The sequence below is a fragment of the Oncorhynchus clarkii genome, chromosome 1, assembly GCF_045791955.1.
Source record: "Oncorhynchus clarkii lewisi isolate Uvic-CL-2024 chromosome 1, UVic_Ocla_1.0, whole genome shotgun sequence".
NCBI classification, from domain to species: Eukaryota; Metazoa; Chordata; class Actinopteri; order Salmoniformes; family Salmonidae; genus Oncorhynchus; species Oncorhynchus clarkii.
In genome coordinates this window covers 30564421-30591756 of record NC_092147.1, presented here as the reverse complement: position 1 = coordinate 30591756, position 27336 = coordinate 30564421, and the positions used below count along the sequence as shown (strand labels likewise).

General features: G+C 43.8%; 1 protein-coding gene across 1 annotated transcript in view; it reads right to left on the bottom strand.

Annotated features, from left to right (window-relative positions):
* Positions 1 to 715: 715 nt before the first annotated feature.
* LOC139405512 (FERM domain-containing protein 5-like) overlaps positions 716 to 27336 on the bottom strand; it is a 112890-nt gene continuing 86269 nt past the window's right edge. Inside the window, exons 2-15 of the mRNA XM_071147912.1 lie at positions 24398 to 24502; positions 23453 to 23495; positions 22540 to 22618; positions 17042 to 17139; positions 14512 to 14635; positions 12437 to 12524; positions 12105 to 12193; positions 11367 to 11430; positions 11026 to 11108; positions 9941 to 10015; positions 9205 to 9273; positions 8965 to 9071; positions 5402 to 5751; positions 716 to 5222 (exon numbers count right to left, since the gene is read on the bottom strand). Coding sequence (XP_071004013.1) covers positions 5175 to 5222; positions 5402 to 5751; positions 8965 to 9071; positions 9205 to 9273; positions 9941 to 10015; positions 11026 to 11108; positions 11367 to 11430; positions 12105 to 12193; positions 12437 to 12524; positions 14512 to 14635; positions 17042 to 17139; positions 22540 to 22618; positions 23453 to 23495; positions 24398 to 24502 — 1422 coding nt within the window. The 3' untranslated portion in view covers positions 716 to 5174. The remainder of the gene's footprint in view (positions 5223 to 5401; positions 5752 to 8964; positions 9072 to 9204; positions 9274 to 9940; positions 10016 to 11025; positions 11109 to 11366; positions 11431 to 12104; positions 12194 to 12436; positions 12525 to 14511; positions 14636 to 17041; positions 17140 to 22539; positions 22619 to 23452; positions 23496 to 24397; positions 24503 to 27336) is intronic.

Here is a 27336-nt window from a genome sequence, read left to right as displayed (position 1 = left end):
GGAAGGGGTTCAGCAGGACGAGGCTCAAGGCCAGCAGCAGCAGCCCCAGTGGGACGGAGCCCCAGCTTCATGGCCCTCCCCTCCCCACACCACAGACCAACAGCTGGCCATTCCTCAAACCAGTCTTTTCTGCACTGTAGGTGTATACCTGGAGTCCAACAGAGGGACTTTGTGGAATAGCAAAAAAATCGTAGTCATAGGCAACAGTACAGCATTCAAGACTGACTCATTTTGTTTCCAATTTACTGTAAATTATTTACTTGTTACATTTTAACAGTTTTTGCACAATGTGTAGTTTTGTACAGCGTTATCTGTCTTCCAGTCTGTCGATATTTATCATTGTTAGTTTGTTTCTTTAACAGTATTTCTTAGTTTTATCCTTTCAGCTGTGAAGGTTTCCACTTTTAATAAAGGCTCCTGAAAATAGGATTCCTAAATGTGATATTGCTCACCTGCTTTCCCTGAACAAAGCTCATTTGAGAGATTGTGATGATTTTTTGTTGTCTTGAACACCTACTTTGAATACTGTACTTCCTGCCATTTACCCAAAAACATGCAATATGAAGAGGTTTCCTTTAGACGTCTGTATAGTATGAACTTTCAGAAAATCTATCGGAGACATACTGTTTTAATGGAAAGATTATACAAAAATGTGGACATTTTAATTGCCTTGATGGGAATGTGCAGTGAAGAGCCATAAACCACAAGAATCCACTTTACATTTTTATCCAATGTTTATTTCAAGTTTGAGTAGTTTAATGGCACCAGTTACAAGGGACTATCAGAGAGAAACAATATTTTATACTGTGTTGTACAGAAGGTTTCCTACAGTACAAACATGGGTTCGGAATGGATGAGACTGAACAAGGACTGGATTTGGCACATACATTTGTATATATTTGTATATTCATATATTACGTAAATAAACAGCAACCTTCAGTCCTGACTTGGAAAGATGCAGAATACATAAGACATGCCGACAGACACTGGTATGCATATACACTTATTTACATGTATATGCATGGCTGTGTGAGTGTCTATTTGCTTGGGAGCTGGTGAAGGGGTAGAAGCATATTACAAGGTGACAATAGTATGACTGATTTTATTAACTACCTCAGCTGCTCTGTCTGTCCTCTACGTGTTAAGTAGTATTACTGTGAGAGTAAAGGGGACCTTCAGGAAAAGCCCACTCAATGCCATTTACCTTGTATGCAGTCAAACTAGCATATTCTTTTTCAAGCTGTCCTTTCTGCATGGCTACTGTTTACTCTTCATGTCACTGGCAAACAGCCATCATATGTAGAATATCTTGCACCTACTTTTATCAGAATAATAGCCAGTAAAAGTGATCGATTAGCCTGTGGTTCCCAGTTCAGACTTTATGGGTATGGCCAGTGTATTAACTTTTGAAATGAATTTAGCTAATTTAACTGATGTTCAATAACTAATGTAGTTTGTCCTATAGACCTTAACTGCAGAATGATTGCCAACATACTGCATGTAAACCATAGCAGATGTCCAAAGATAACATCAGAACAATTCCATACTGTTTAACACACTACCAGCAAGAGTCTGAAACACCTACCAGACAAACAAGTACTACAGCCAGTTCCCAATAGAGATCAGTCAAATAAAATAATTGAAACATGACATCACCAGACTAAAGGTACTGTATAGTTTCAAGGTTTTTCAAAGGCAACATACCTGTACAGACAGATACAGGTGGAGACAACTACAGAACTTTCCCCCAGACACACAGGTGACTCACGCTGCCATAAGTGCTGACCATAAACATGACATGGGATCAGTAAATACCACCCTATATTAACACAACATCTACAGCATGAGACGTCAAAGCTACACAGCAAGAAGTGTTTTCCCTTTGAGTCTGTGAAATGAAAGGGTCGTCCATACTTTATGAGGAGGATGCACTGAATATATGTCTATGTCCATTCACTCATTTGCCCCTTTTGTAAAATGCAGAGCTGTTGGGTACTAAAGATTCCAGGCACAGGGAAAGACACCTCGGTCACACTGAAGTACTGTTGAACAAAACTCTGCAGGCTAACATCCCAACAAGAGCACTAACAATGAAAGAAAAACTATAAAATGTGGTAAATACTAAGAATAATGATAACTGTATTTGTCTTCACATTATTACTGTTTTTATTTAAAAAGAAGGAAAAGGAGCGTACCATGAGCACTTGTTGGTTTTGTAGATACAGCGACAGTAGACAGATTTTTGACACTACAAAAACCAACAGCACAATGTCCAGTGTCAGACTTCTGTTTACATTTCTATGTCCATTTGCTCTTCCAGTTTGACTGATTATTGCTCATTGAATGATGCTGCCTTAATTGGTGCATGCTTGGAAAGACATTTGAAGCTACATAATGCTAATGCATACGAACGTAGACCATCAATTGACATTTCCTTCCTTTTTGCTCTTCCAGTTCCCTGACCTTTAAGAAGTAACACTAACATACTCTGCCTACTGTCCTGTTGACCTTTACGGTGTTTAGCTTTAGGCAAGTAATAAATAGGAAATATGAATGCATAAAACAATGAAACAGTACCGTTATCTTGCATATCGGATCTACACTCCCCATCCAGGTACAGACAAAGTCGTCCTTCATCCTTGTATCTGTTGTTCATTGGAAGTACATGCATGGTATAAGAGCATAGAGAGCATGCATATTTCACTCAGGAATTTCTGCCTTTATACGGTATATAACGGTTGCTGCACCAGATTTGCTACTAAGGGCTGCTTTTACCACCCCTGTGCCATAAACATGGATATTTATCACCACAGATGTCTGGGCTCCACCCGGTTGATTGAGGGTTAAGAACTGAAATGGCTATGAATACAGTAGACACCCATCCATAGCACTACAGTATGCTGTAGTGTCTTCATTACTGGGTCTACCTCAACTAGGAGGGTGCTGTTGGGAGACAGACTACACTTAGGGCCAGGGGCTACAGTGCTCTGGTTACATGGGCCCAGGCTGGGTTCCCCAGGGAAGAGCAGGCAGCAGCACCGCTGGGGGATCAGAGCTTGGATCAGCTGTGTGGAGGTCATGGTGTTAAATAACAGGCCAAAACAGGCATGGCTGTACTGCCAATTGAATCTCAAGCACCAAGTGCTCACATATGCATTCCCCTTTGACTATACTTGTACCGGCCACTTTCATGTGAGGCTGGTCACTCACCAGTTCCTCATTGCTCACCTCTGACGTCCCTTGTACCTCTTTCTCACTCAATCTCTTTCTTTCCAAACTCTCTTACTTATCACTCTCTTTTATTCTCCCTTTTCAAAAATAAGACCATATTTTTCTCAGTCAACACTTCACATTATCATCTTGAAGTTTGTTACATTCCTACATACAGACACACAAACGCACTCACACCTGCACCAAGTACAGTAGAGGAGGTAGACAAAAACACAAAAACAGATTTTACCCAGAATCCAGCAGCCATGACAGCAGAATTATTGCTCCTTTGAGCTATGAGGCAGAAGAGTCTGCACAGTCACCTCTCAAACTGTGGAAAACTATTGACTATCTGCATTTGTTGTGACGTTTACAGGCGTGTCTTTGGACTGACTATGCTTTTTCTGTTGGTATTGTAGTCCCGTCTACTTTCTAAAATATGTATTGTTCCTCCACCATCTGCTGTGCCTTCCTGGCCCATAGTGGGCATTGGAAATAGTTGTATTGACTTCTAAAAAGTGTGCATACAGTGACTGATGCTTCATTGCTGGTGGAGTGAGAGAGGTGTGATCTGTGGGGAGTCAGTGGATCTGGATAAAATACCTGTTTCTGAGTTAAACCCCCCTTCCAATATGTCCATAAATGCTAGACCTCACTTGAAACACAGCGCTAAAAAAATGTATAATTTAATCTTCAATAACAAAATAACATTTCAGTTCTGTTAAAATATACATGGAAAAACTGTCAATATATTAGGAAACAAACGACTTTGTACAAAAAGTACATCAGTGTCATTCTTATGCTAACAATTAATTATAGTGTGATATACACAAACTTAAGAGCAAGGTTGATATGTAACTAAAATAAACTATAAATTCTTTATACAAAGAAATCCTTAAATTTCATCGGATCTTAACATAATAAAGAAATGTAGACACAACTAAATTAAGAAATATGACAAAACAAATGCACTCATTCAAAAGTACTGAAGTATTTAACCATAAGAGTATTGCACATCTACCTAGACTGGTCCTATTGGTGCTAGTGAGTGTTTCTATGAGGTTGATCATCAACGCTTCTAACTACTGACACAATGGGGTCACAAAACACCATGGTTACTGGTTTATTTAACTGTATCATTTATAAAACTTCACAGTTTCTACTTTAAAACACATACAGTAGTTGCATTTCCACTAAATTATAACTGTAAAACAATCCGTCAAATTCAAAATGGTCTTCATGTCATCTACTTTTTTCTTCATAAAAGGCATTTGGTAATCATCCTGACTTACTCAATTTCAAATCACTTGCACTTTGACAGACAGACACAATGCACATTGCTCTAATTTCCCTCACACAAGGTGTTCTGATCAATGGCCACCCAATGAAAACCATTAAAGATGTATTGATTGGGATGGATGTTTTCAAACCTGTATCTAGCTCACTTCGTTCTGAACCATTTCAATGACTTAGTGGCTTTCCAGATATCCTTGCATCCCATTCCTCCCATTTGCAAATGTTTTATGTTCCAAACAATAAATAGTAAATGAAGGCAACTTTCATTCGTTGCAACAAAATGTCTACTTCCTAAAAAGTAACGTTCTAAAATACTTCAGTTCTTTGATTTCAGTTTAATATTTTTTTGTTTATATTTTTTGAAAAAATAAAATACCTGAAATGACCTGAAATAAAAAAAAATGCAAAAATGTCTTCTGGCTTTGTAAAAAAGAAACTAACGTAAAGGGGAAAAAGGGGGAGTAACTCAAAATGGAGGGAGAGAGAGAGAAACTCCTGGCACAGTGATTCCAGGAGTGGTCCGAGGTGTATGTCAGCGGGAGTATCATGAGAGAAGCTGGGTTCATGGTTGGGACAGGGCTGCCCTCCATCTCTCCGGAGCCTTAATCATCTTCTCAAACCCCCGAATGGGCTTACGCACTCTACGGCCTCATGCTCTCTCTCATTTGTTAATGAGCAAACTGCCCGCCCAGCGGAGCTTGCAGGCAAACCACCGCCTGAGGGGACAAAAGTATTCGTAATGGAACTGCTCAAATTCGGGGGTCTGGCGGATATCACGTAAAAATGCAACGTCAAGGTCGGATTCGGTGAGGACGATGAGGAGGAGGAGCAAAACAAAGAGGAGTCCAATGGTCACAAGGAGCAAACGGAGGACACTTAAAACAAACTTATTCACCTGTTCCACTTCGCTGAGCGACGAGGCCCCCCCTGCACCCTCTACCGCCGCTCTACTGTCTGTCAAGTCGCCTGCCTCCCCCACAGAGGGGGTGCCCGCCTCCGACTCCTTCTCCTCCTCGATGCTGCAGGGAGCTCCATTGACCTGGCGTGCCACGGCCAACTCCAGGCTGTGCTCTGCCACGGGGGTGGGCAGCACACTGTCAGAGGGGCTGTAGGCCTCGTCAGAGATCACCGCCGAGCCCTCGCTGGCGTTCGTGGCCAGGCTGCGGGAGCGCGGCATGAAGGAGTCCCCATGGGACACAGAGCGCACAGGTGTAGAGTGGGCACTGTCACGCAACGACTCCAGACCTGTCAGGGCAGGGGGGCGGGGCAAGGAGGGTGAGGGAAGAGAGGGAGGGAGAGAGAGAAACAGAAACACTCTCAGGAGAAATAAAAACATACCAGTACAGTTGGCTACAGACCCCAGCTATCCACACACTATGCATACACTACAGATCACTGACATGAGATGTATCTAGAGACTATCTAGTGTTCACACGGGTACAGCAGGTATAGAGGAGTTCATAAATGGGGTGTAAAGAGGTCTGTTAATGGCAGGAGACACTCAGGCTCCAGTCAGACCAGTCTGAGAAGGGAAACCCGATCATAGATCCCCAGAGTGAGAGGGTGTTTCTAGTACACACAACACTGCAGTCCTAATGTCTAATAAGAGATAGCTTCAATCCTGCGAGAGCATATCAGTGTGTTTATACAGTAACATAATGCAATCTGTTTGCTTTAATGGTGGATCATATGAACATGAGTCTGGACTGGATCATTGATCTAGATGAAGGTCTGATGAGTGGGCAATGTCCAGTGACATACAGATAGATCAACAAACACATGCTCCATTCTATTTAGCAGCTCGTTCATTAGTCCCACAGCACTCTGAGCCCTCCCAGGTCTAAACCTTGAAGGTCACGGTGGGTGTGCGTTTTATCTTTCAGTCAGAAGCTAATATAGGCCTATGTACTGTATATGGACTCTTGATGGGCCTTCAAGTCAAAGTACAGGACGTTAATAACACACACTAAGTATTGCTCATTTCAACCTACTAACAGGGAGTTATAATTACCACAAAATGTGAAGTAAACAGGCCTATGCAATAACGGGGAGAATATCATAATACACAATACATATAAATATTTCAAGTAATGTCCCATGTCAATTGAATTCCCTTTGCTCTCATTTTCAACTGTCATGATTTCGTAAATAGCTACTGACACAGTATGGGTCTCTGGGGTAGCCTACAGGGAGCTTTTGGATGCATTAAAGGTTGCTAGCTCATTGGTGATCACATGCTTACCCTGTAAAAAGCAAAAGCAGCATTTTTGAATATAAGTAAAGGACATGCAAACAAAAGTATCTAGATATTCTCTTCATAAGAGCTGAAGGATAGACGTCACTGCGGGTGAGAAAGAGTTGAGCTTGCACTGACTGTTCCATTCCTCAGACATCCACCGCAATATTACACCTTCATAGAGGCATAGGGATTAACATATCTCCTGAAGATGAGGCGTATGTCAATGCTCATATGTGTGCTTTTCATCCACAGGCAAAAAAAAATCCTTGTGAAGGAATTAGAAAATCGAGACGAAGCCAGCTGTGTTAAACCATGCTGACTGCTGATATTCTGTCAAGGCAAAAGCAGGATGCTTCTGAAGTAGGTGGCAGTGAGAGGCCATCTTTACTCATTGGTAATCTCCTTCAGTACATCCTAGGATATGCTTGGTTGCAGGGCAGATTGCCAAATGCAACCTACAAACAATTGACTACAACAATATATTTTGCAAAGGACATCAAAATCCTTGAAAGGCCAAGATATAATTCAACATATATTGAATTCAAAATCAAATCATAACTTCACAAAACAACAACAAACCAGGATCAGCTCATTAGTTTGTACCTCAACCATCACAACCAGAATAATGAGACCCATAAACTCAAGACTTCGTCGAAACCAACAAAAAGGATAAATTAACCAACATCTCAAAGAAAAATAGACCAAAAGACACTCCATTCACAAAGGACCGCCAAGGACCATATGATTTAGAGGATCCGCCATCAACAGCATCAAATGCATGGTGCCATTTCCATTCGGTCAACATTGATGTGGTGGGAGTGATTTAACACAGAGAGAGCTGGTAACTGTGTAACACACACTCCAGGATGGTACTGATGAAGTTACCTGTCGGGGTGCTGGACTGGGGCCGGCTGTCGGGCAGAGGGGTGCCAGGCAGGATGGGGGGAGGCAGAGGGGAGAGGCTGTCAGGCTCCTGCCCAGTCAGGGAAGGGTAGAGGGGCAGGACGCCCAGGGCCTTTCCCAGCATCCGGGGTCCCAGGCTCAGCACACGCACCTTCACATCTCGGTAGCAGTGGTTGATCATCCGCAGGTGGACGTTCACCCGGGTGGTGATGCGGATCAGACACTTCACCATGGTGGTGTCTTCTAGAGCTCAAAGCATGTGTGTCTTTGTACAGTCCTGGTGGTCCCTGTCCCAGAGCCCTGGTGGTCTCGCTATGTGTGTTAGACCGATGGCTGCTGTCTTGGCTGGCAGTATGAGGGCTAGCGAGAGCCACTGTCCTGCTCTAGCAGTGTTCAGACGGCCAGCGCTGGCCCTGTTCAGGCCCCACCCAGGGCAGTGACATACATGGAGAGAAAGGCCCTGGCTATTTTCAGCAGAGGTATTAATACAACTGTAAGACAGCCAGTCAGCACAGGCAGGGGGTTATGGGTGATGGGTGAGCACTTCTCATAGCTCTCTGAGACATGCAGCATCAGACACTCTCACTCATTGCAGCAGCCTAGAGCCAGACCTGCGTATAGCCATGTGTACATACTGGGAGGCAAGCAGGGACTCAGCTGTGACAAGGACAGGTACCAGTGACCTTCAGTCATGCTGCTCCTGTTCACCCAAGCCCATGCTGCAGTGTCAGCCTGCAAGGTTAGCCTCAGGGACAAATGCAGGTCAGATCACTGTGTGCGAGAGGAGGAGCAGGCCCACCTGCAGGCTCAGAGCCCAGGCCCCAGGGCAGATGGACTGACTGATGGCTGCACCAACTGCCTTTGTACTGGCACTGTACCCCTCACTCTCACACACACGCCCAGCGCTGAGAGCTGGCACTGAAATAGAGCAGCCTGAGTGACACACACACATGCGACTTAGCCCTCCACTCCCACAAGCTGGGACATGATCAAGCTCAGGTTACAGTGTGTGTATATGCGTGTGTGTTCTGGGGAGGGGGATAACAAGCTCCCAAATAGGAGCAAGAACCTGATCCATTTAAAACTCTTTGGATTTAACACCCTCCCCTCTATTATTGCTCCATTGAATTATCCACAGATGACTTTTAAAACCACAGATCCAAACTAATGCGTCTCCAGTCTACCGTACGTGTTCATTTTGCTACAGAAAACTGACAGAGCTGTGTCCCTACTGTCCATATTCCTGAGGGGATTGTTATTGAGTGCCAGGTTTGACTGAGGGGACTAGTGTGTCAAGGGTCAGGTCAAACTCTTACCCTCCATGATGGATATGTGGACAGCTCTCCGGCGGGTGCGTGGAACACTGGTGAGGCGCGGGCCATGAGTTATGGACGGACAGCTTCTACTGGGAACCAGGCCAGCCCTGTGGAGACACACAACATGCACATGTCCACACAAACATACATACGGAGGCACACATGCACACACACCCCATATTTGTAATCTGAGATGATATAGTGCCCACATTGACATCTAGTGGATAGCATGGATATTACCTGTGTATTTCTGGAGGCTCTCGTTTGATTTTGGCACTCTGCTCCATCACTTCTTTCGCTACTCGTCCACTACAATAAAGCACAATAATTGAGCTCAGACACACACACACACACACACACACACACACACACACACACACACACACACACACACACACACACACACACACACACACACACACACACACACACACACACAAACACGACCCAAGACTCCCTGGTGCCACACAGTACACTGACAGCAGTTCAGTGAGAAGCATCAGTACATGGGAACTGAGATTAGATTAACCTGGTGAACCCACTCTCTTATTCCCAATCACTGTCTCAAGACAATACTGCAATATCAAAAAGATAACCAAAGGTTGAAACACAAACTCAACCTTTCATCATAACACACTGGACTCACCTGTAATCATTTGAAACCATTAGAAAAAATTTAGATTTGTAGTTCATATTGTGGTGAACCACAATAACTATAAAACAGGTGAAACACAATAAATAACCTTTAAAAGGTTTCACATGCCCAGTTATTTTTCCCGCCCCTTGCCCTTTGGTGTTCACAGATATGAAAAGAATGAAATGGAACCTGCAACTAAAACACTGTCACGTCTGTGTCCTCTAGCCTACTGTGTGAGGTGTCAGGCTCAGGTAATGGTCCCCTCCTAAGGGACAAGCTCTACAGCACAGCTGTGGGCTCTCTGCTGTGCCCTCTATTCACTGTCATAATTGGCTATACCTGTAGCGGAAACGACTCCCCTTGAAGAACAGGTTGCTGCTGGACACTGTCCGCACCTGACTCGACTTCTCCAGCCTGATGAAGGGGCAAAAGAAGGGAAGAGGGGTGTTAAATACTTTTCCCTCTTTACATTGTAAGGAGTCTGTGGACTGATCCTATTCTCCCTCCTACAGCATCACAGCCTATTCTCACTTTGCTGTTCTCACTTTTAGTACATACAATGGGCTTCTTTATTTCCAGCCTTCTTATATGCTATCTGGTTCTTTAAGCCCAGGCTGGACTGGAAACCAACACCCTGACTGTCAAGTATTATGGCCTAGTGCCTAGTCCTCCTGGGAGATGTGTGCATGCAGTATACTATATGTAAGACTTAGCTTAGTTATAACTATGGGAAAATTACATAAAAGATCATGGTGCCCTGAATTATAAATGTGTGTATGTGTGGTGTGTGCCTGATGTGCATGTGTCTGTTTCTGTGGTATGTAGCACTCATAGACAAATGGCTTTCATTACAGCAGTATGAAACTCAGTGCCAATGAGCCAGGCGTCCCTGAAAATCCACCAGTCCCCACTGAGATCTACAGCCCTATAGCCGGAGATCTCATCATACTAATTCCATTTTGCTGTGTGCTGTGAGCTGCCCTACGTTTGCTCTTTCCTCCCCCTTTCTCTCTTCTCCCTCCCCTTCCCCTGTGTCCTTATATCACCTGAGCACCTTCTCAGCCCACACGCTCCTTAGCATCATTCCCTGTCACCCTCATCCATTACAACACTCTCTCCAGTCATTGTGTTGATGTGCTGCAGGGGGTGGGGATATTTTAACTCCTCCCAGAGGTGATGGGTAGAGGACATACAATCAGTCATGGCTGAGACGGAAGGAGTACTCATTTCTCTGGAGGAGCAGTGGGGTGTTCACTGCCTCACTCCAGTGCACACTCACTCACAATAGGTCACCGTTGCCACGCGTCTCATCCCCTCTCGGAGAAGGACACTTCAGGGTGAGAGGAGAGCCCCCTTTCGACCACTCTCACAGATACACTGGAGTACAGTGTGTAGCTACGGACTAGAGGAAGAACAACACTTACTTGTAGAAGGCTTGGTTCTCCACTCCACATTTCCACAGGTGCTTGCAGGCCTCTGGTGTTGGTGCAAAGTATGTCAAGATGATCTTTTTGTCCTGCACATTAGAAATAAATGTGCAGGAAAATAAAACAAACTGCCAGTTTATCTCAGAGTTTCAAGAGTCAAGAGCCATTACTGTAACTACCGCTGTTGATGGAACACACTGGTCTGTGGTAATGACTAGATCATGGTGTCTCCAAGCCCTGTTGTCAGAGTATAATGGCCATAAAACAGTAACAGTATGTTGCTGCGCTGCTCTCTCTGCTTGACTCCCCCAACACACAACAATAATTCATGCTCTCACCTCCTTCTGATTTGCATATATATGGAATATCTTTCCCTCGAACTTCAGTTTAGTCACCTCATTCCTGCCCACAAGGAAAGGGGATAGTTACACACACATCCGGCTGCACTGAGAGGCTCTTTAAAATGTCCTCACAACCACTAACAGATCACACAAAAATCTCCATGTTTGTCTGACAGAACACATTTCTGATAATTTCCCAGGAAAACTGGGGACATGGGATGGGTAAAGCCAACAAAGCAGCCATAAATATTGTAACATGTTGTAACATTCACATTGTCTTCTTGGCCAGAATTAGTAAGTATTACAGACATACGGTACTGAATTAGGCGGTGGGATTTCTATATCTAACCCATATTGAACTATTACAGAAGCCAATATAGTGGGTTACTGGCTTAAAGAGAGAAGCTGTATGGAATAGAATTCAGCATTGATCCATATGTCTTTGAAGATTCTTATAGCCACTGCTGCATGCATGAACATTTCTGCGTTGTGGTTGAAAACATGTTTTTCTCTTAAGCATCCAATCTGTAAACAAGTTGATTTTGAACAGACAGGCTGTGGAATCATATGCCCAGAATGGTAGCGACTAGCTAAGATAATGAGACTCCTTCCTGTAAGTCCTGTATGCATTCTGGTCAGGAGGAGAGAGACAGATGGACACACTCTGTTGATTGTGACAGTATAACAAGATAGGGTATTTTGGTTTAGGGTTAGGGGAGAAATCCTTCTACTCACCACTTGAGGAAATGAACCCTCTTATTTCCCTGAAGCACGACAAATCCAAACGGGGTGAAGGCAAGAAAGGCTGGATTTCCAGATACATCCTGTCAGAAACAGAATAAAGTGTTTTACATAATGGCACCATACATACATACATACTCAATATACCTGTATCAAATACACACAAACACACTGAATATACTACATAACTGTATATGCTGCTATTTGTTTAAGAAAGTTGTTATCCGTTCTACCAAGAGAGACCTCAAAGCTCAAGTAGAGGGAAAAAAAGGGTCTTTAAATGAAAATGTCTTAAACTGAAGCAGCAGTGTGTGAGAATTGGCCACCTTGCAAGGATGAGGATCCACACCATATGTCTCCAGCATCTGGGCTTTCTGGAGGAAGTTCAGCTCTGATGTTTCAGGTGTCTGGCCACTGAGAAAGAGCACCAGCAAATATGGCATCAATGTCTGATTAAGATACTTAACATCAATAGAGCCAGGTCTGTGAAAATAAGTAAAGTGCCTGAAATAATATTAACAGTGACAAAACTCTTCCCCTTACACAGAGGATTGATCACCAGACGGAGCTAGCAGATGCTGAATAGACCACAGAGATCTGGATACATGGCCAGACATGCAGATAGTGTGTCAACCGTCCTAGATGCCTTTACAAATTAACATGTAATCAAGCACCAACCATTCAACATCCAATAGCAATGGAGTAACGTGAGTATCAGCCTGACCTCCAGCAAAACACATCAAGATATGCCCACGACCCTTAGGCTTGAATTACTGATACACTCAAAACATAGGCACCTGCCTCAGCATTTCAAGGATATTTTCCACAGCCAGGCATGTTGGACAGGTGTTCTGTTCGTGGTGAGATGTGAATAACCCACTAGAGAGCAGCAGAGGATCTTATCTATAATTATCTTACAGCTCCTATATCTACGAAACTCAGACTACACTCATTTGGGTGCAGTCACATCCTCCATGCTTTCCACAGTATAAAGTATGTTCCATGGCCATGACCAGGTCACGGGATTCCAAAAGGGTTCTTCGGCTGTCCCCATAGAAAAAGCCTTTTTGGTTCCAGGTAGAACCTTTTTGGGTTCCATGTAGAACACTCTGTGGAAAGGGTTCTACATAGAACCCAAAAGAGTTCTACCTGGAAACAAAAAGGTTCTACTTACAACCAAAAAGGGTTCGCCTATGGGGACAGCCAAAGAAACCTTTTTAGGTTCTAGATACTGAAGCACCTTTTTTCAGTGTAGACAAAACACTCAGTAATGGCAACAAACATTAAAGAACCTTCAAATCACCTCTGAGCTAAAGTGAAAATGTCTGATCCATGTTTGAATGTATTTTCATTTCTATAGAGCACATTATCTCATACTAATTATGGTTTAAACAAAGGAGAAGTGCCTTGCGGGAGGATAAATAGCTCATTCATTATGGCTAAACCATTATCCATGCGGCCTCAATCACATGACCTTCAGAGTCCTGAGGGAGAGCGTGAAGGATCAGTGTGGTAAGTGTCTGTCACAGCCTGTGTATCATCATGAAGAAACCCTCAGTGATGCTTAATCTGCTAACCTGTGTTTAATCATGAAGAAACCCTCAGTGATGCTTAATCTGCTAACCTGTGTCTCATCATGAAGAAACCCGCAGTGATGCTTAATCTGCTACCCTGTGTTTAATCATGAAGAAACCCTCAGTGATGCTTAATCTGCTAACCTGTGTATCATCATGAAGAAACCCTCAGTGATGCTTAATCTGCTACCCTGTGTTTAATCATGAAGAAACCCTCAGTGATGCTTAATCTGCTAACCTGTGTATCATCATGAAGAAACCCTCAGTGATGCTTAATCTGCTAACCTGTGTATCATCATGAAGAAACCCTCAGTGATGCTTAATCTCCTAACCTGCTGACAGAGAAAGTGATGCGTGTGCGTGTTTGTGTGCGTGCGTTGTGTGCACACTACCTTATCCTACTTCATTAGGTGTAATGCATTGCACTCCCTACTAGATCATTAGTACACTAATGACTGTACTAATGAAAGGTAGTACTAATTTGTGTGCTCAAGACAATTCCACCATCTCAACCCTGCTTTCTATAAAACCCTTAAATAACAGAGGGCCATTAGTCAGTCTATCTGCCTCATTTCTGCTAGTTGCAAGCTTTAGAAGATTTTCCATTTGATGAAACAAATGTTTGAGAAAAGGGTGAAGGAACTAGTCTCCAAGATGATAACAATTACAGCGCTTTGAGATTTCTTTTAAATGAATAGCACTATAAAAGTTGAATCACTTGTAAGTGCTTTGAGTTGTCTTATAGGTTGAATGTTGTGTGTATACATGAACGTGCATGCAAGTGTGAGTGGTTGAGAGAAACCCAAGAACAGTGGATCGGTCCTTACATCAATTCTGTCTTGTGTATATCTGAGATTCGTCTCTCCAGCTTCTCTGAATGTTTTGGAAAGAACTGGAATTTAGAGCTGTATCCTTCAGGATGTTTCCCAGGGTCATAGTCCCCAATCTCAGCTGGAACACAGAGATAGAAAACATTTCATGAAATGATATACCATTTCACAGCACCACACTCTAACCCTACATGGTTACATACAGTATATACAGTAATATGTCTAATATCCACATCACTCCATGTGTTGGTTCACAGGCAGCCTGTGTTGTATGTCAGCAGAGCTCTGAAATGACAACATTTTTAAACTGGCCCAGGGTTGCTGTTGTTTATTTGTGACTTCATGCAGCACTAAAGTCCCTGACAATTATTTCCCCCAGCGAGCGAGGACGAGGAGGTGACCAGGCAGCACATCTTTAATTCAGCAGCAGCCCATCCTGAACAGAGCAAGGGCACCTGCCAAGGGACCTGATACTGCACTTTCTGCAGACTTTGGCTCGCTCGCTGTACCCCTCACACATACAGCCTGCCTGTTTTTAGAGTGTCTACTGTGTGTGACCTCCATGCTTACATGAGAATGCTGTTCATTGACTACATCTCATCATTCAATACCATTGACACTAAGCTCAAGGCATGAACACCCCCTCTCTGCAGATGGATCCAGGACTTGCTGACAGGCAGACCCCAGGTTATTTATTTATTAACCTTTATTTAACTAGGCAAGTCAGTTAAGAACAAATTCTTACTTACAATGACAGCCTAGGAACAGTGGGTTAATTGCCTTGTTCAGGGGCAGAACGTCACATTTTTACCTTGTCAGCTCAGGGATTCGATCCACCAACCTTTCGGTTACTAGCCCAACACTAGCCTAGTGGTTACTGGTTACTGCCGCCCCTGGTAGTGAGGTAGTGAGGTTAGGCAACAACACCTCCGCCACGCTGACCCTCAACATGGGGGCCCCCCAGGGGTGTGTGGTCAGCCCCCTCCTGTACTCCCTGTACACCCACGACTGCGTGGCCGCACATGACTCCAACACCATCATTAAGTTTAACGATGACACACGGGTGGTGGGCCTGACGTTGACTGCGATGAAACTGCCTACAGGGACGAGGTTAGAGCCCTGTCAAGAGTGGTTCCAGGAAAAAAGCCTCTCCCTCAATGTCAGCAAAATGAGCTGATCGTGGACTACAGGAAACGGAGGGGGGAGGGTCAAAAACGTCAAGTTCATTGGTGTGGACATCACAGATGACCTGACATGGTCCAATCACACCAACCACCGCTGTGAGGAAGGAGCAACAGTGCCTCTTCAACCTCAGGCGACTGAAGAAATTTGGCATGGGCCCACGGGTCCTCAAGAAGTTCTACAGTTACACCATCGAGAGCATCTTGACCGGCTGCATCACCACCTGATACGGCAACTACACCCCCTTCAACCAGAATGCTCTACAGAGGGTGGTGAGGATGGCCCAATACATCACTGGGGGAGAGCTCCCTGCCAGGCAGGACATCTACTCCAGAGGGTGTCGGAGGAAGGCCCAAAAGATAATCAAGGACTTCTGTCGCCCGAGTCACAGACTGTTCACTCGGTTACCATCTGGCAAGCGGTATCAGAGCATTGGGTCTCGGACCAACAGGCTCTGACAGCTACTACCACCAGGCTATTCGACTGCTGAACAGCTAACCCTAGATGTCTTCCTGCATAGACCTGCACCGTAGAGATTATTTCCACTGACTACCCACACATCCAAACCTTACACACTAACGTATGCCCAAACATACACTCAGAACACACACACAGACATGCACACACACACAGTCAAAGCTGCTGTTCTAGTATATACTATTTATTCTACTGCGTGATCAAGTCACTACCCACTTTATATTTGTAAATACAGTGTAATAGTAAATCCAGTGTAATACATTCCATTATCACTATGCATACTACCTCTCCTATTACTTCTATTAACAGTTATTTTGGACTTGACTATTTTTATTGCTGTAAATGTAATTGAATAAAGTACTGCATTGTTGAGGGAGCAAGCACATAAGCATTTCATTACACTTGCTGTAAACTGTGTACGTGACGAATACAATTTGCTTTTGATTTTAAACAGCTAACGATAGTGCTGATAGCAAGATGCCTGATAATCATGTTGAAGACCTTATAACCTGGAACGACAACCTCATGTTTATGCATTCAAAGTATTGATCTTACTTATCAGCCGTCTCATCTTTCTTTGTCAGCTATGGTTTGACAATGGAAATTAGTATGGAGATGCACATGTTGTCTGCATGAAATTCTAATGTCATGCTTTTTAGTATACAGTAGAGATCAGTCAATACGGAGGTAAGAAACCCACAGGACATATCATTTGCGTTACAAACTGATTACACTACAATCCAAGTATTTTTTTTCCTGGCTGGTATTTATCTCGATGGTGGGGTGACTGGCAGGGGAGAAGTCATTTGAAAATACAGTCCAGAGAGTGGGGCAGGCAAATCCAGCCTGTCAGGTCCTGTCACTGTACCTTGCAGGATGAAGGCAGCCAGCATGGCAGCATCCGATGTCTTACACAGGAGGCGGCCGTGGTACAGATCTCTCTTGATCTGCAGGAAGACTAAATATCTGTGACCAGCACAGAGAGGGGAAAGCAGGTCAGAGGTCATGCAACTCAGTCACACGTCTACTTTAAAGAGATTCATCAATATTACAGACACGTATTTTTAGATCTATTGCAAAACAACTACATGGCAAGACATCACCACTGACAAACTCAAAATAATGTTGATTTTCAGATTCCCTTGGGTGCTTTGAATGAAAAAGTATAGATTTTGCACAAAATGTGCTTTCTGTTTCTGGGGAAAGGATGTTTAAATTAGTTTTGGGGACAGGGTTTGGTAGGGAAGGTCCTGAGGCAAACTGCTGCTATTGTCGACTGACTGTGTTTCTGTTCAAGCCTACAGATTAGAACCCAGATGGGACCAGGGCCTCCCAGAACACAGCAGCACTGTCTGCCAGATACACCAGCTGCACTGGCTTCAGACTGAGACTAACACCTGGAACAATGCAGCTACACTGGCTGCAGACTGAGACTAACACCTGGAACAATGCAGCTACACTGGCTACAGACTGAGACTAACACCTGGAACAATGCAGCTACACTGGCTGCAGACTGAGACTAACACCTGGAACAATGCAGCTGCACTGGCTACACACTGAGACTAACCCCTGGAATAATGCAGCTACACTGGCTGCAGACTGAGACTAACACCTGGAACAATGCAGCTACACATTCTACAGACTGAGACTAACACCTGGAACAATGCAGCTGCACTGGCTACACACTGAGACTAACCCCTGGAACAATGCAGCTACACTGGCTGCAGACTGAGACTAACACCTGGAACAATGCAGCTACACATTCTACAGACTGAGACTAACACCTGGAACAATGCAGCTACACATTCTACAGACTGAGACTAACACCTGGAACAATGCAGCTACACATTCTACAGACTGAGACTAACACCTGGAACAATGCAGATACACATTCTACAGACTGAGACTAACACATGGAACAATGCAGCTGCACTGGCTGCAGACTGAGACTAACACCTGGAACAATGCAGCTGCACTGGCTACAGACTGAGACTAACACCTGGAACAATGCAGCTGCACTGGCTGCAGACTGAGACTAACACCTGGAACAATGCAGCTGCACAGACTGCAGACTGAGACTAACACCTGGAACAATGCAGCTGCACAAGCTGCAGACTGAGACTAACACCTGGAACAATGCAGCTGCACAGACTGCAGACTGAGACTAACACCTGGAACACTGCAGCTGCACAAGCTGCAGACTGAGACTAACACCTGGAACAATGCAGCTGCACTGGCTGCAGACTGAGACTAACACCTGGAACAATGCAGCTGCACAGACTGCAGACTGAGACTAACACCTGGAACAATGCAGCTGCACAAGCTGCAGACTGAGACTAACACCTGGAACAATGCAGGTGTTAGCAATGGTTTCTGTACAGGTTTGCCCATTTAAAGATTCTGAAAGTGAATGTAACATGTGAAAGAAACGGTTTTTACGGACCATTTGGAGAGATGACCAAATGGACCCCAGATTCCCCTGACACCAACTTGACACAACCAACACCAAAATAAGTCCAGGAGAACCCATGTGAATGCGAAAAGACACATATGGTCGGCTGTAACTTTGTAATCTAGACCAACTCCACAACAGTCAATAGCATATCACTTAAGGAGCCATATGTGTTAAAAAAAAAAAAACTCCCATTCTCTCTCTGGGTGACACCAGTAAATCACTGATGCTGTACCCTGCCAATTTTCTGCCCTACATGTATTTAGTCTTTTTATCTACCTTTCACACTTCTGCTGTCGGTAGATTTGTTGAAGGACAGCCGTGAATTGAAATGAATATTTTACCCATCCCTATCCTCTTCCCTAATTGTGTGGTCTAACCATTGTGCTATATATTATACAGTATCCTTTCAGTATTTGATTAACAAGGAAACAACATTGAAAAATGCATGTCATTGATTTGTATCATTTAGCCTCCTTTTACCGTTCCTCTTCCTGACCTCCAACTAGATGAGGTGGTCTATCCCTCCCTGCCACTCTCATAATCTCTCTCTCTATCTATCTTTTCTTCAGCCTTCACTCCCCTTCTCCCCTCCCTCTCCCACTCCATCAGAACCTGTCACCCATACATAAACCACGCAATTCATTATCTGCACTCAGCATTCTATGTTCATTTCATCACACCCAAGTGAATGAATCCCTAGACAGTAATGAATATGAGATGTCAAACACCTCATATGAAACAGGCTAGGTGTGTATGCCTCCTTTCAACACATACACACACATTGTAATAGACATAATCAAACACACGTACCGATACACAGGCAAAAGAAACACACTCATACTCAATTGCACACGTACAGTGCATTCAGAAAGAATGGAGAGATCCTTGATGAAAACCTGCTCCAGAGCACTCAGGACCTCAGACTGGGGCAAAGGTTCACTTTCTAACAGGACAACGCTGGGGTGGCTTCAGGACAAGTCTCTGAATGTCCTTGAGTGCCCAGCCAGAGCCCGGACTTGAACCTGATCGAACATCTCTGGAGAGACCTGAAAATAGCTGCGCAGCGACGCTCCTCATCCAACCTGACAGAGATTGAGAGGATCTGCAGAGAAGAATGGGAGTAACTACCCAAATACAGGTGTGACAAGCTTGTAGCGTCATACCCAAGAGGACTCGAGGCTGTAATCGCTGCCAAAGGTGAGGCTGTAATCGCTGCCACAGGTAAAGGATCTGAAAACATATGTCAATGTGATATTTCAATTTTTTCTATAAAAATGTGTAAACATTTCCAAAAACCTGTTTTTGCTTTGCCATTATGGGGTATTGTGGGTAGATTGATGAGGAAAAAAACAATGAATCAATTTTAGAATAAGGCTGTAACGTAACAAAATGTGGGGAAAGTGAAGGGGTACTTTCCGAATGCACTGTACTAGCTTCTTTGATGTGATCATCAGGAGGTAGAAATCAGAGCGTATCAGAGGGTGTTTAAAGGCCCTATTGAGGGCACAGAGAGGCTTTTCTGGGTGACCTCATTGCAGACTGCACAGGGGATGAGGAAGTCAGGCGAAGAACTGTGCAAAAATGATTCCAATCTGAGCTAGCTGGGGGCTAATCATGTATCATTTAGAAGAGTCTGCTAGCCGTCACTGACCCTCAGTCCTCCTCCTTCCCTGCCTTCCCTCAACAGCCAGCCAGTCAGCCGGCCAGAGAGACCAACGGAGAGCACAGCCCAGCTACACAGCCTCCCAATTTAGCAGAAATTTCTGAGAACAGGCTTGCCCGCCAGCTTACTTAGGAAGGCTTTTTACGTACATCTCAACTTTACTTCAAACTGCAGTCTCTTTTTAATATTTATCGCACTATTTTAGAAACAAAGTGCTCAGAATTGTTTTATTATGGAGGCCCTTCAATAATGACTAGAAAAACTAAAAATACTGTATGTGCATTCAGCAGGCAAACACAAACAGAAAAGTATGAGAAAAGGTGATAAGCAGAGGGTGCTTTGAAACTGCTTTTGAAAAGGCAAAAGTTATTAAAAGATTTTATACACAAAACCATAGCTGCTCTACCTTACTTCTTCTTTATACTAGAGCAGTGGTTCCCAAACTTGTATAGTCCCGTACCCCTTCAAACATTCAACCTCCAGCTGCGTACCCCCTCTAGCACCAGGGTCAGCGCACACTCAAATTATTATTTTTTTGTTGCCATCATTGTCAGCTATACGATAAATGTATTAAACATAAGAATGTCACAACCCTTTTTGTCACAACCCGGCTCGTGGGAAGTGACAAAGAGCTCTTATCTTATCTCTCGGGGCGGCAGGGTAGCCTAGTGGTTAGAGCGTTGGACTAGTAACCGGAAGGTTGCGAGTTCAAACCCCCGAGCTGACAAGGTACAAATCTGTCGTTCTGCCCCTGAACAGGCAGTTAACCCACTGTTCCCAGGCCGTCATTGAAAATAAGAATTTGTTCTTAACTGACTTGCCTGGTTAAATAAAGGTAAAATAAAAAAAAAATAAAAATAAATTATAGGACCAGGGCACAAATAATAATAATCAATATTTTTGCTCTTCATTTATCCATCTTACATAAAACCTTATTTGTTCATCAAAAATTGTGAATAACCCACCACAGGTTAATGAGAAGGGTGTGCTTGAAAGGATGCACATAACTCTGCAATGTTGGGTTGTATTGGAGAGAGTCTCAGTCTTAAATCATTTTCCACACAGTCTGTGCCTGTATTTAGTTTTCATGCTAGTGAGGGCTGAGAATCCACTCTCACATAGGTACGTGGTTGCAAAGGGCATCAGTGTCTTAACAGCGCGATTTGCCAAGGCAAGAAACTCTGAGAGCAGACCTTTCCAGAAATCTGGCAGTGGCTTCTGATTAAATTAAATTTTCACAGAACCGCTTGTTGTAATTTTGATGAGACTCTCTTGTTCAGATATCGGTAAGTGGACTGGAGGCAGGGCATGAAAGGGATAACGAATCAGTTTCTGGAAAGTACCTGCGTAATTGCGCACCCAGCTCACTCAGGTGCTTCGCTATATCACATTTGACATTGTTCGTAAGCTTGAGTTCATTTGCACACAAACAAATCATACAATGATGGAAAGACCTGTGTGTGATCCTTCTTAATTCAGACAGAAAAGAGCTCCAACTTCTTAATCATAGCCTCAATTTTGTCCCGCACATTGAATATACTTGTGGAGAGTCCCTGCAATCCTAGATTGAGAAACTCGTCATCATGCAAGCGGTCAGACAAGTGAAAATGATGGTCAGTAAAGAAAACTTTAAGCTCGTCTCCCCATTTAAAAAATACGTGTGGATACTCTCCCACTTGATAACAAGCGCACTTCTGTATGTTTTAAAAGCGTTACATGTTTGCTGCCCATATCATTGTATAATGCAATAGTGTTTTGTGCCTTTTCCCCAGCATTGTCCCAGCCATATCCGTGGCAGCAGGAAGAGTTAAGTCCTCCACAATAGTATGGGGCTTGCCTGTCCTAGCCACTCGGTAGCTCACCATATAAGACGCTTCTAGACCCATCTTATTAATGGTATCTTTTGCTTTTACACGTCTTACTACTCAAAAGTCGTCTTTATTCTCGCTCCAAAAACTCCTGTGGCTTATATTCAAATTGTCATGTTTCGTTTCTATATGTCTGTGGAAGAGTTAAGGTTTCCCGCGAGAAAGTAACGGTTAATGTGATCTGATGTTAATTATTTGTTAGACTACCTGTATTTGAGATTGTGTTGTTATTTCGCTGAACTCTAGATGGTTTCATTTTATTTTTGGCAGTGAGACGTACCCCAGTTTGGGAATACCTGTACTAGAGGAACCCCAAGTGGTGGCTGGGGGAGTGGTTGTTGGCATTTCATTACTTTGCTGAGCATCACAAAAAATCCTACCTGGTTATTTCCTCTTTGAGAGCAGCGGGATCAGGAGGGTAAAACTTGACTCTGAGACACATGGTGAACGGAGGCTGGGCTGGGGGACAAAGGCTTGAGTCAGCAATGGAGAACAAAATAGTCAGGAACATTTCATGGTCAGAGTTAAAATGATTAACTGAAAAAATGCTCTAAAAGCACCACCTTGAAAAGGTGTTCTAACATAGTGCTAACATGAATTGATGAAACCATTTCAGTTAACATATTAGCATTTCAAATGCCTACTCAATTTAAACAGAACCCATTAGCAGCAATCTTTGAAGGTGGCACTGAAAAATTATTACCATGAATGAAAATTAGTTTCGATCTTTACTTCATATCATAGCACAGTATACAGTAGATTAGGTTAACAGAATCTCACTTAAAAACTCTGTATCCATAATTAGCAAGACACAGTTCATGATGATTTGCAAAGACAAGAGAGTGGGTGAGAGCTTAGTGTGGATTATCTTCTGCTAGGATTTATTTGAGTTTTTTTGAGGGACAGTTCATATTTTCTGTCCCTACTCACAGTCAAATGGAGAATCGTCATCTGTTGAAATCATAATACAGTAACTTCCTACCATTTGTTTTCAAATGCACAATCATTACATTTACATTTTAACAGACACTCTTAGCCAGAGCCATGTACAGGAGAAATTAGGGTTAAGTGCCTTGCTCAAGGGCTCATGACAGATTTGTCATCTAGCTGCCTCAGGGATGTGAAACAGCAACCTTTTGGCTACTGGCCCAACGCTCTTAACCATTAGGCTATCTGCCTCCCATTAGTCAAATTACATGACGTGTCATTAGAGACCCCATGGTGATGATAACTATAATTGCTCAATTGGCAAAATGATCATAGCATGAACAGGAAGACACTCAACATACTTACATTTCATCTGCTTGGCAATACACTTTGTGACCTCCAACCAATGCTGTATCAACAACAAAAAAGACACATGATCAAAGTGTGATAAAAGTGAAACGTCTGAAAATCCTGCTTCTACCGCCTTAACTACAGCTGAGCTGAGCTGTTACTCCTGACACCATGCTCATATCACTCCATATCACGCTACAAAAGCTAGCAGGTTAAATGCAATAGACAGGAATGACTGTTCATCTGAAGACGTGTGAAAGCCTGTGTCATGTCATGTCAGCTTCGGATCTAAAACACACCAACATCATTCATGCTATCAAGTCCTGATTTGTGTCATTAAATCAACATCATGCTGAAGCAAATTGAACAGTGAAGGCCCATAAGGATAACCGCTTTGTATATAAATGACAGTAATGGATGTTGTATCAGATGATACTACACCAGTATGCCTGGGCCTGGCCAGACAGACAGACACACTGCGGCAGTGCTCTCTAGGCTCAGTGCTGAAGGTAACTCTGGTTCTGCCAGAATATCAAGCCCTGCTTCATCCCCCTGTCCTTCTGGGAACATTAACTCCATCAAGCCCCTCTCTTCATTGGAAATGCAGGATCAGCAGGACCTGTGTCTTGTCTCTGTGGCTAAAACACACACTCTGAGCACATGTTAATTCTTCATGAATCAAGCAGTGCAGCTACACGCTATTTTTAGTGCTCTGCTGCTGCTGATGGAATGAGTGTCACTCTAATATGGTGTGTTATGAAAGAAAGAAAATAACATACATCTTCAATCTGGCCCTGTATCTGTTTGAACCGTCACCTCTACTGCAGTATGCTTCATGCAGCACACGCACGCACACACGCACGCACGCACGCACACACACACACACACACACACACACACACACACACACACACACACACACACACACACACACACACACACACACACACACACACACACCCGCTGCTTGTCTGGGTCCACATATCTGATGCCAAAGTAGTCCTTCTCCAGTAGGTTCAGGTGGTGGCAGATGAGGTCGAACAGATACTGTCCTTTAGCATCCCGCTGCAAGACAAGAAGAAAACAATAACATGAGGAACTGACAGAAAACACAAGAAAAGAGCACAACAAACTACTGTAAGCAGGCAATATCGAGGAAATACACCCACTTAAAGGACATAAGTGGGCTGGTCCAGGGACTCAACAACTCCATTAGGACATGAGGGAGAACCTCTGCCAAAGTTTGAGTGTGAGACTAGGGCAAGAGGGAGGTAATTTACTGATGTATAAATGTGCTTCATATTTCCCAGAACCTGTGGAGATATTTAGGATTTATCCAATATTGATGACAGCCACCACAGCCATCTGCTGAGTCTGGGCCAGAAGCCCTCCATAGCTGAGAAAAAATGAGAGAGTGGATTAAGTGTGCTGAGATCTGGCTGGGTTATACTGATGGACTGTGACCCTCCCTTGCTTGTGTGTGGGCACGCTGCCCTCAGAGCAGCAGTCTGGCACACCACACAGTGGCACAGAGGACTGGACGCAGTGGGCACACCCGACCACTGACTCTCTACTGCACATCAGATGCCACTGTCAGTCTCCTATATTCTGCACAGCCACAGGTACAATTCCTATGGACCAACCCAGCCTCCCTATTGAGGCCAGACCCTCTACATGAGTTTAATGCAAATGTTTCTTCTCCCTAAATTTACAGCACCTCCGCTTATATTCTAAAGGTTAATGAAGGTTATCCAAGTATCACACAGTTTAGGTATGATGATTGGTCAAACCTATAATACACTATATACAGTATATTATGCTGAGAAGAATTGCATATGATTTAAAGGCAATAATTAAGGTCCCGGGTTTAAACTAAGCTAACATATGTAATTGTTTTCCGATGGTCATACCAAGGAAAATGTTTGCTTTTTGCTTTAGAGTTTTAGGACCCTGTAAGTACCCCCCACCCAAAGGACATCCAGCCAACTTGATACAATTATGGGAAGTAACGGTGTCAACATTGCCTAGCATCCCTGTGGAACGCTTTTGGCACCTTGTAGAATCTATGCCACGACAAATTGAGACTGTTCTGAGGGCAAAAGGGGGTGCAACTCAATATTAGGAAGGTGTTCCTAATGTTTTGTACACTCAGTGTATATAATTCCATTCATTTTTTAAACAGGTACTGGGCTACCTTAAGATGAGTCTTGTGAGACAGCATGTACGTGTTCGTAAGAGTCTCACCTTTCGATTATGTGGTCATATTACTGTGTAGCCCAAACTATTCGGACGCCTCAGATAGAAGTTTGCAGATTGGCGGTACCTACTTCAGACAAGTCCCATGACGCTTGTGGGGGTCGTAGAGACAAACGGAGAACACCATCGTGCTCGTGAGAGTCTCATCTTTCCATAAAGGGGTCATATTAGCATTAGTAGCCGAAACTGTTTTGGGTAGCTCTGCCACCTTCCACCGCAGATGGAAGACAACATCGGTGGATGCGGTGGATAAACAGATGGATTTTGGATTATGCTAATTCGATTTCCACGGGGGCGCGGGCTCTAGTTAAGAGGAGATCAAAGAGAAGGCAAGGCAGAGAAGGAGAGGATAGAAGAGGAGGGGAGACTCTGCCCACCTGCACCAGCACCAGTTTTCCCCTCCCTCTCTCACACACCACTGAAAGACCTATCAGGCTCCCAGCTCTGATTACTATTTGAAATGTCACTCAAATCAACATGTTTTCCATAATTATATCCACCCTCTCTGAATTATTCCATAAAGATAAGTTATTTGAATTTTCAGCAAACATTGCACACCACCATAATAAGTTGTTTCCCTCTGGTGGAGCTTAAGGCATTTTTGTAAGGGCTGCTGGTATTAGCAGAAGCACAAACCAGGGATGATTACAGCTCATTGGGACAGGGTGGTGATCCATCCGGCAGGCAGGCAACTAATACACCTCTCTACCTAGCCTACAACCTGGGAGTTATATACTGCAGACTCAGTCGGGCTGTCAGCTTAACACTGTGTCTGTTAGTCTGCTAACTAGAATAATGGCAGCGCTTCTGTGATGAGCATGTGTACTGAAACTGGGTGGACTAGAATTCTGATACACTGGCACCCCTCACAGATTACTGTGCAACATCAGGAAACGACAGACTAAACGATTACAATATCCTGAATCAGTACCAACGTAAAAAGTAATCTTCAAAGCAAGGCTATACACTAAAAATATATGCAATCAATACATGTGAATGATCTGTTTTAAAAGCTGAAGAGGATACATGCAGGTGCTGAAGTTGTGCCTTCTAGGCATGACATGTGTGACATATTAAGAGGATTGCATCTCCCAGTCTTACTAATAACTGGGATGTGGATGAAGAGGTGATACATCAGTGCCAGGGAGAGAAAGCAGATCAATGATCGCTCCAATGCTCTCCCTCTCGTTCTCCCTCCCCATGCCAGGGACAAACAGGCCTCACGTGCCACCTCCCTCCCTCCCCACTGGCTCACTTGGGGCTGTTTAATGGAGCTTAGTAATGGGGTCAGTCAACACACATGCTCCTCACAATCAAACTCATAAGTCTTCATGCAAACTTTTAAAGGAACACGCTTCAAGGTCAAGCATACAAGTATCATGCGTCAGATGAATCTGTCACGCTCCAATTGATAACATGTCAGCCAATGAGGACTGTTTAGTGACCTTGGAGGGGAGGATAATGTGGTTAATCCACATTTGTATTTACAGCACATCCATATCTCTAGCATTTCCCACTGTCTACATTTGCACAGCAACCAGAGATGTTCATGATGCCTTCAGTGCAGTCAGAGCTCTGCATGCCTATTTTTGGTAGTCTGACAGATGGGGAGCAGTCAACCTTAAACGCATACGATTGAAGCA